This window comes from Lepidochelys olivacea, assembly GCF_965140295.1.
Source record: "Lepidochelys olivacea isolate rLepOli2 genome assembly, chromosome: 1".
In the NCBI taxonomy this organism is placed as follows: domain Eukaryota; kingdom Metazoa; phylum Chordata; order Testudines; family Cheloniidae; genus Lepidochelys; species Lepidochelys olivacea.
In genome coordinates, this window is record NC_140411.1 from 14,102,589 (window position 1) to 14,112,684 (window position 10,096).

The 10,096-nt window shown below is 55.9% G+C and overlaps 1 protein-coding gene across 1 annotated transcript in view; it reads right to left on the bottom strand.

The window, feature by feature from the left end:
• ARHGEF17 (Rho guanine nucleotide exchange factor 17) overlaps positions 1-4,244 on the bottom strand; it is a gene marked incomplete at its 5' end in the record, with an annotated part of 237,680 nt that extends 233,436 nt beyond the window's left edge. Inside the window, one exon of the mRNA XM_084617490.1 lies at positions 342-4,244. Within this exon, the coding sequence (XP_084473616.1) occupies positions 342-4,244 (3,903 nt within the window). The remainder of the gene's footprint in view (positions 1-341) is intronic.
• Between the last annotated feature and the right edge of the window lie 5,852 nt (positions 4,245-10,096).

Here is a 10,096-nt window from a genome sequence, read left to right on the forward strand (position 1 = left end):
GAAAACAGTCATCCACTAAAATAGGTCCAGAACCTGTGTCTTTTACACAATATTACTGAGTCTGAATTCAGACATTCACATCAATGGGAGCTTGCCCTGTGGAAGGGCTTGGATGGCAGTGAATTAAGTTAAGGGCCGGATTCTGATCTCATTTGTCTGGAGTAACTTCATTGAAGTCAATGGAGTTCCTCCAGATTTACAACAGTGTTAATGAAAGGCGAATTTGGCCCCCCAAGAGCCAGATCCAAAGTTCACTGAAGACAATGAATAAACCCCCATTTTCTTCACTGGGTTTTGGATCAGGTCCTAGGCTAGAGCATCTTAAAACCAGGAGCACTTACCACTTGAGGCTTGCTCTTGGTGCTGCTAGGGCTGTGTTCCTCCTGCTGCTTTGGACATCTCAGCAGCTTGGGCTCTGAAATAGTCGGTGTAGCAGGCGAAGACCTGGGCATATCCACAGTGCTACCAGAAGACAAGTCCCCTGAGTTAAGAGTCAACATGTATTGCTTGGTGACATCCTCCAAGGATGGAGCTTGGAGGACAGGGTAGGATTTGATGGGGAGAGGTGAAGATTCTGGCACCGTTACATGGACGTTTTGACTGAGCGACCCATGAGGCTCAGGTGCTGAGATGGGGAGGAAGGCAGCAGGCTCGCTGGCGTGCCGGACATGCTTGGATGCAGGCCTGGACCTACCCAGGGTACTAGCAGGAGTTGTGGCAGAGGATGCAGTCTCGTGATTCTCCTGGTGAGTCACCCGGTTGGTGCGCTTCTTGGAACTGCGCCTGATGATCCTGGGGGACAGGACTTCCGCCAGCTTGGGGTCAAAGCTATAGCTTTGAGCTGCCTCTCCTGCATTGTGGCCTCCTACTTTTGCAGGTAGGATGTGCTCAGACTGAGAGCGCAGCTTCTCAACCTCCTGGCCCAGCTGCTCCAGCTCTCCCACCTCGTCCCTTTGCTCGGAGAGGATGGGTTCGCTGCTGGAAGGCGGAATGGTCTGGTCCATCTCACTGATTGGCTCACTGGGGCCCTCAAAGCCTGCGCTGGCCAACTCACTGCGACGGCTGGGGTCACTGAACGATTTCTTCTTGACTGTCTTACCATTTCCCCTCTCGTCGATCACCTTGTCCATGGCACCAGGCTGGCTAACAATGTTCTGGATCACCGTGCTGTAATCCTTGACTCCATCGCTACAGACTGACAGGTCGCTGGCAGCGCTGCCGGTGCACTCGGACAGAGCCATGGCCAAAGACTCTGGGACACCGGCCTTGGAATTCAGGGACCCTAGGAGATTACTGTCCACTGAGAAGTTCTCAGTCTCTTCTGTGATCGAACACCTCCTGTGGGGCATGGGGTCACTTAGGGATCTGTAGGCTTCGCCATTGGATTCCCCGTTGCTGGAATCGGACCAGTTGTTGCCAACAGAGGGAAACTTCCTTCGGCGCCGCAGGGTGCTTGGAGTGGAAGGTGCCTCTAAGGACCCTTGGGCCATGGCTTTACCAGGAAGGGCATCATCAACAACAGCAGCACCCTCGTGGTTCATTCTCGCTGTGAGCCCAGGAAGAAGAATCTCTTTACTGTTCACTCGATCAGTGTCGCCCTCCCCTAGGCTGGTGTTGGCCGGTGTCCAAGCCGCGCCAGTCTCACAGAGTTCCCCATAAGCAGCGTTGGTGGGACCCACCTCAGGCTCCGTCACGATGCCTTCATCGGTCATGCTAGACTCATGACCCGAGAGCTCCTCCATGGACTTCTCACAGTAGAGGTTTTCTTCAGACTCTGCTTTCTTCAGACACTGCTCATGCTCTTTGCTCCCCAGAAGGGCCACATTGGCTGCCTTCTGGTTCTCTGTAAACTCCTCGCCACACTTCACACCTGCGCTGTCTTTCTGATCTGACACAAAGACGTAGTCGTGCTGGGAGCCGATCCGACTTATCTTCTCAAAGACTTGCCGTGCTTCCTGAATATACTGATCCTGGATGACGACCGGGAGCCCATCGACATCCCCTCTCTGGCCAGCATCACCATCGGAAACCACGCTGTCATGGTCACTACTGCTGCTGGCCAGGAGAAGCTCTGAGGAGCTTTGCTTCCTGGAGCTCTGGAGGAGGAGCCTGCGTGGCGTCGGTTTGTCAGAATAGGTGAAGGACTTGGCCCGGCGTAAGGTCGCGGTGAGGTCTTTGAGAGTTGGGCGGCCACCTAGCGCCCACCGATTCGGGGTTTGTGCCACGCTTCGGCCTCTGCCTCCCAGCTGGTGCCCAGGTGGGCTCTGGTAGTTCTCATTCCTGCCACTGCTGAAGGCCCTTTCCTCTTGGTCACTGACCCCGCCACCTTTCTTCCTCACCTTCAGCTCGGAGAGATCCGATTTTAGGAAGCTGAGGAGAGTCAGCGTCTCAGTGGCTATGTCAGGATTGGACATGGACTTCCTGTCCTTGGCTTGTTCGGCCTCAGGTCCACAGTGGAGCAGAATCTCACTGGAAGGGTCCTGTTTCACTTTGCCGATGCCCATGGGCAGTTTAGGACGCACCCGGACCTGCTGCTGCAGCCTGGAGAGGCTGTCGCTGTGGCCGAAGCTGGGGGATCTGTACATGCCAAGGGCCCCCTGGAAGCTCCGGCTTTGGCTGGGCCAGCAGGGCCCAAAGTGGTCCTCTTCCTTCAGGGTCTCGGTGCTCGAGTACCTGCTGCTGCTTCTCGACCCGCACGGGCTCGGCCCGAAAGGCGGGATGTTCACTTTGGAGACGCGGGAGACCAGGGGTATGGGTGGCGCTGCAGCCAGCGGGAAGTGAGCAGCAGATACGCCTTCTGACATGCCCCTCACGAACTGCCGGTGCCCTTCGACGCTGCCCGCTGCCTTGGCTTCCCCCAGCAGGGCGGCAAAGGTGTTCCCACTGTTGCAATCTGCCGCTGCCAGCCTCTTTGCCACCGAGGGCGGCTTGGCTTCATCGTTCGCAGGAAGAGGCAGGTGTGCCAGGACCTCATGAGTCCACGGGGGCCGCCCTGGCCCGGCCTCCATTCCCGCTAGCCCGTCGCTGTCGGACTCATGGTCCCAAAGGCCCAGGTCTTTCTTTTTCTTCCGGACGGAGCGTTTCCTGGGGGTCACCAGCTGGTTCCCTTCCTCCTCGCTCCCCGAGGACCGCTCCAGGGACCTGGGCCTGCCCCCGGAGGGGCCATGCTTGCTGTTGGCGCTGCCAGGGAAGGGCAAGCCGTGAGCGGGCAGCAAGTCCTGGCAGCGGGAGCTCCCTTCTGGGAGGGGGCTGCAGGCAGCAGAGGAGGCGGTGGAGGGCGGGGGGGCAGCCTGTGGTCTGGAAGAACTATGCCAGGAATGTAAACTATCCCAAGCCGGCTGGTGCTGCGGCTGCCGCCGGGCCTCCCCACCGGCCGGAGCGCAGGGCAGCGGGTGCGCTCGCAGCAGGCCGGGGTAGGGCACGCAGCTGCGGGGCGGTGGCGGGGGAGGCGGCGGCTTGGGGCCGGCGCGGGGCCGCTCCTCCTCCCTCCTGGCCGGAGCGGGGCCGCTGCCGGGAAGCGGGGGGCTGTCCGTGCCCGGCCGGGGCGCCCCGAGCCCCGTCCCCGCGGCGGCCGAGCTGCCGGCCCCGCCGTGCGGGGAGCGGGCCCCACCTTCCTCCTCCGGGGCCCGGCCGGGGGGCGGCCGCCGAAAGCTCTCCCCGAAGAGTTTGCGCATCGCGGTGACGCTGGGCCAGAGCCCCCCCGGCTCCAGTCCGGCCTCCCCGGCCTTGGGGGGCTCGCTCAGCCCCTGGCTGCGCTGCGGCCCCCCACCCTCCTCATCGGGCGGCGGCCGAGCCTCCCTCTTCCCCGGCTGGGGCGGGCAGCAGGTGGCCCCGTCCTCGTCCGGCTCCTCCTCGCTCTGGGAGCTGCGGGGGGCGGGCGGGGGAGCGGCCCCGGCGGCGGCGTCGAAGCGCTGCGAGAGCTGGCGGACGGACGGGGACAGGCTCCGCAGGGCTCTGCCCCGGAGCTCCGGGGAGGGGCAGGCGGCGGCGGCGGCGGCCGCGAGCTTGGAAACTTTCCGGGAGAGGCCGCTGGAGGCGGCTCTGGAGGGCGATCGCCGGCGGCGCTGCGGCGAGTCCCGCTCCTGCGGCGGCGGCTGCTGCGCCCTGGCGCCGGGGGGCTGACACTGGCAAGCCGGCGGCCGGGCTCCTTCCCCCTCGGCCGCTGCCTCCAGCCACCGCTCCAGCCGCTTGAAGGAGACGCTCCGGCAGAGGGGAGCTGTCCCCTCGGCCTCCCCCTCCGCCATTGTATATACACGCCGCGCTCAGCCCACCCCCCCCCCACCCCCTTCTCTCTCGGCCGCCCCCCTTCCTCTCCTCCCCTCTGCTCCAGCCCTAAGCCCGCTCCGGCGAGCAGTCCGGCCCCCGCACGCCGCCCTCCGCCATCCAGGGTCCCCGCGGCGCTGCAAACTCGGAGGCAACTTCCACTTCCCACGGCAAGTCCCCGGGGGGGGGGGGGGAGGTTGCAAACGCGCCCTTCCCCAAAGCCCCGGATCGCGGCTTGATCCCTTTCCCCCGGTTCCGAGGCGATTCCCAGGCAGCCCGACGTTTTGGGGTGGGAAAGCCGGCGGCAAACTTCAATGGCACTTTCCCCGCGGCAGCGGCCGCTCCAGCTCGGTGAAAGGAAGTGGCCCCCTTTCCAATCCGACTTCATCCCCTGCACCCAGCCGCCACACCGACATCTCCCCGCCGCACGGAATCCGAAGGCATCTCTTGGTCAGACGCCAAAGCGGCCCACTTGCCTTGCAACCTAGAGGCAAGTCCTCATCCCTTCTCTTTTCGATTATTATTTTGGGGCTTAAATGTCGCCCTCCCTTTATTTTGTTCTCTTGCAGTCAAATAAACTTTCCCTGAGAGGCGTGGTTTCTTGAAATGAGGGGGTGGTCTCTGAAGGAAAGTCTGGGAACATGGCTTGGGTAATTTTACCAGAAAAAGAAAATGAGGAGAGAGGAAATACGGTAACGATGAGTCCCCGGTTTGCCTTTTATTTTCCAGTGTATTCACAGGTTACATCTTTTGGATCTGCTTTGGCTACAGATATAACGCTTTTTAAAGATCTACTACCCAGCCCCTTGTCGGTTTTGTTTTGTTCTAACTTCTCTCTGAGCCTTTCAGGAAGACAGGGCAAGAATTTACATATTTTAAGGCCTTTTGCTTGTTTTCATGGGGTGGATTTCCCCTAAACATAAAAACAATCAAAAGGCCTGAGGTCTTAGGTTCCTGTCTTCTATTGATTTCAGTGCCTGGAGAGGCAGCTGAGAAAGCAATCGACTTTTCAGATTTGGAAACGCTGATGACGTTTTTCTGCCAAGGTTTCAAGTGCAGGGAAGAACCAGGGACATTGACAGTTTCATGATGTCCCCCTCTCCTCCCCCGCTTTTAATCAGCAATGAACTCTGTTTGTGCCTTTTTAAAAGGCTTTTTTTATACATACACAGTCAGCTTTTCAGGGCCTGGACTAGCTTTTGCTATATAATGATACACCCCCGCCACCCCCCCTCCCAGTCTGGAATGCTGCTGCTGGGTATTACCATAATGCAAATGAATATTACTAATACTAATAGCTCAATAATTGACTTAGACTGTGAGTTCTTTGGGGGTGGGGGACTGTCTTTTTGTTCTGTGTTTGTACAGCGCCTTGCACAATGGGGTGGCTGGCACTCATAGGTGTTCCTACAAGACAAATAATAACAATGTCTGTAGCTAAGAGACACAAAAATCATGGCCAAGGTTTTGAAAAAAGGTGTCTGAATTTGGGCTCCTAAATCCATACAAAGGCACCTAACAAGGAGGCCTTCAGCAAGTGCCCATTGACGGCAATCATTAGAATAAAACTTTATTTTATTCCTTTTTTGGTTGGTTGGTGGGTACGCAAGTTCCCTCTGGGCTTGAACTTCCCCTCGAAGTGAACAGGGAAGTTCTCATGGGCCGCCCTGGCTGAAATGCTGTGAGCTGAGACTGGAAAAGGGTAGCATCAATGAACTGGTGGGGGGCAGAGGAAGGCTCGTCCAGGTTGGGAGAGATACAAAGGAAGAGGGTCTTGCATACATGGCTAAAGGACCTAGAGGAGGCCAGGGTAGATGACTAGAAGTGGGATAGGGAAGAAGAAGGAGAGACCCTGGGTTCCATCCCCTGCTACAGCCTCCCCATTCTGGTGACTTAAAAGGCCTGATAACGTTATGGAATTCACTGTCACTGGGGAATCTTTTGTGTAATCCATCCCCCTGCTCCCAGGATCCGGTGAAGGGTTCCCTTCAAGGTCATGATCTGCAGTGCAGGAAGGTGATGGAGCAGGGGTGGGCCACATGTCACCCCTGCTGCAGCTCTATGCAGATCCCCTGGAAAAAGGAATAGTGGCAGGATGTCTCCCCTGCCCTCCTCTCCGCAGGAAGGGGTGTCCTGGGAGCAGCCGGGACCAGGGGTGGCCTGATAGTGCAGCTCCATTGGAGCCATGCTGGCAGGGCAAGGAAAGGGGGTGTCAGGAACCTGGAGAACAGTATGGCTGAGTGGCAAACCCTTCTCCATCACAGCTGCCTCTTGCAAAGGGGTAGGAGGGCAGAATCATGGTCTGGTCTGTGTCCACCTGGGAGCTTGTACAAACCCCATTGCCACCGGAATGTGGGGATCCCTGCAGAGATGCTGCTCCCTCAGCTCCTGACCACCTCCCATGGCAGAGGAGGTGTGACAGGGTCATAGGATGTTTATGTGGCAAAGGGTCACTGCTGGGCCAGGATCCCACAAACGGAGCCCAATTTGCAGCTGTCTTATTTGCTCAGCCTGGCACCGCTTCTGATAGCTGAATGGAAATTGCTCGTTGCTCCTGTTCCCCAGCATTAAAAGCCTCCGAGCTGGCAGACTAGTGCCAAGGGGCCACAGCGGAGATCAGGGCCCCATTGTGCTAGGCACTGTACCAAAATGCCCACAGGATACATAAATCAAAACTTTGGCCTCACCCTTCTGTTTTAAGAAGAGGTCAGCCCTGGGGCTGCGCTTATGTTGCTAACCCAGCCAGCTAGTGGGCCATGCTGTGGCCCCCACAACATTGCGTGGAGAGGTGGCGAGGCAGGCAGAATTCACGCCCGTCATTCCTGGAGCCCCGGCATGCTGCAAGTTGGGCTGCTGGATGGAGCTGGACCAGAAGGAAAACAGGAACCGGGCAAGAGGCCAGAGTAACCTGCTAGAGGGACACAAACCAATTACATCTTCATTCTCTGCAGCACGTTGGTTTCACTATTAAAGTTAGTTCTAGACACAATAGACCTTTTTCATCAGGACTCTTTCCAAACCTGACTGTGTTGCGCCCCCTAGTGGACATGGGGGAAGGTGACTGCTTCTACACTGGCAGTGTCAAACCTTGGGTAGGAGCTGTAGCTCACGAAGGCTTATGCTCTAATAAATTGGTTAGTCTCTAAGGTGCCACAAGTACTCCTTTTCTTTCTATGGATACAGACTAAAACGGCTGCTACTCTGAAACCTGTCATCTTGGGTAGTGTTTCTTTCGCATAGAAAGTATGTGGGAAAGTGAGTTAGGTTTTCACTGTTCACGGGCCCCCCCAGTTGTTGTTCTTCTAAGTGTTTTAGATAATTCTGCTTAATCTTGTCTCCAAACCCATGAATCGTCGGAGTGGCTCAAACCTGCTCCCATTAAAGTCAATGGTAGTTGTGGTGCTGACTTCAACACAAGTAGAGGGAGTGTGGTCTGGGGGTGGCAGGACTCCTTGGCTCCCTAGTCCTGGCTCTGTCACTAACCCAGGGCCTGATCCTGGACCCCTTATTCTGAAATGTGGCCTGTACTCCTGGGAACAGTCCCATAGATGTCAATTACTCTGTTACATGCCAGTATTTGCATACCCCTAATCTCAGTGCTTTGCCACAAAAAGTGGATGCTCCCGTCCACGGGGCGACACAAGTGCAATGTAATCAGAGTGCACCTCTGTGTTTGGTGCCCCACAAATGTTCTCCTTCCAGCTCATGAGAGGCAAATGAAACCTTTTAAGAGAGGGTTCCTGTGAAGATTGCTCCTTTTAAAAAAATCCACTGTGTGAACTGTCCTTTAGTTACACTTTAACCAGCAAAAGCCAGCAGGGTAGAAAACCCCTCAGAAAGCATGGGGAAGGCTACTAGGCCCTGGTCCATTCTCATCCAGCCTTTAATCAGTAACTCATTGAGTGTCTGTGCCATGCACCACTAGGAACTAGTTATAATGGATAATTGGGGCCCTTTGTGCTTATTCAATTGCCTGGCACTTTCTGAAAAAGGTTTGCTGGAGATTTAGGTGCAGCCCGTTGGTGATGTGCCTCAGAGTTGGGCCGCTGGGTTACTGAACAGAAACCCAAGGTACTGCTGGGTCCAGTACTGCAGCTCTCCTGCCCTGTATGCCGAACTCTCTCGCTAATGTGGCAGGACCCGGTATTGGAACTGGACAGATTTCCACAAGACTTCAAAAGCACCGTGTGTGTTTTAGACAGCGGTGTAGTCACGAAACTTGAACACCGCCCAACTCGCTGCTGCAAATGATGGTGCATAGAAAATCATTAGTAGCAATCCAAACTTCTTCTTGTGCAATAATATTAAGGCTTGTACCCTTTTGTAGGCTGCCGCCGCTAAGGGGTGACATTCAGCTCCATCCCAAGCAGGCCTGATGTTCTGTGTGGCAGAGGGCAGACATTGTGTGAGAACACGGGCAGACTCTCATACTGAGATGTGTAGGGCTAGATGATTCCCTGCTTGCTGTTAGTCACCGAGGAGCTTCTGAAATACACACATCCCCTCCACAGTCATGAACCCATTGTTTTAAGCAGACTCTGCTGTTATATCACAGGGTCTTCTTTCCCCAGTATGCCTGAACAAATCAGGTTCTCTTCAATAAGTTTCCTCCAGCCACTGTTTGTGTGTAAGTCTGCTAGCAAATGTAGCATTCCTTCCAGGCAAATGGTTGGGTCCAGGAATCCGTGGTGGGAAGCGGAGCCGTTCACCTCCAAACCCAGGGTGCAGATTGTGCCCAAGGAGCTGAAATGGTTATTTCTATATTCCTGGCAGTTTCCACCACCCACAGAGAGATCAACCTGGTCGCTGCCCCCAGGAGCTTACACTCTCACAACAGAACCACCCAGAGGGCAATGGCTGGGTAGGAGGCGTATGGGAGACCCCGCTGGTGAAGTGACAACCCAGAGGGGATCCATGAAAGAAGCGGGTTTGACAAAGATCAGGGAAAGGGGAGAAAAGGTACTTAGCAAACAGGGATGGGGCCCAGGCCAGGAGTCCATAGCTGCAGGCTCTGGAGAGAGGCCAAGGCATGCACAAGTAGTGGGGACTGAGCCTAGCTCCATCCACCTGGGCTGATACATGTGGCAGGGCTGTGTGTGCACACACGCGTGCAGGGGAGTGGCGCTCTCTGGTCTGTGGGAAAAACAGGGCTTCACCCTTAGGGGTTCTTGCTCGCATCGGACTCAAATCCATTTAGTCAGACCTTCAAAATCACCTGCCCTTCTCTGAAACCTGGGCTTCAGGTCAGCGTTTCGGAAGCACAGCAGTGGCAGTTAGGAAAGGGGGAAAAATCACCCCCAACCATCAGAGCTGGGCCAGCACAAGTCCCAGCGTAGGTGCACTTTTATCGGCAAAAAGGCCTGTTTCCACAGAGCAGATTTCGCTCAGGGAATTGGTATAAGCTACGCCCGCAGCAGCGTTCTTGCTACTGTGTCAGAACAGATAACGTGGACCAGGCCTTAGCTGTTGTCCTGTATGGACAAACCCAGCTCCTTCACTTGCTCTGCTAAAGCAATTCAAAATTAAACCAACTAGGCTTTCAGCGTTAAACTCCACACTCTGTCCAGCCTCTCCCTGTGCAGCCATCAACCCCAAGGCTTTCGAGGTGCAAAAGGGCATTCCTCTCCCAGACCCCATGGAAGAGATTGAGCACAAAAGGGACCCCATTATCCAGTTTCGGCTATTTTGTCAATCTTGAAATAAGTCTGTTGCTTCCTAGGAACTTCATAGTCAGCCTTTCTTCCGTCTCATGGCCATGCAGAACGTCACAGCAGCAGAGGGCATTGAATTCGGATCTTTCTGCTTCAAAAGCACAGGCCTCTTACCACGGGAG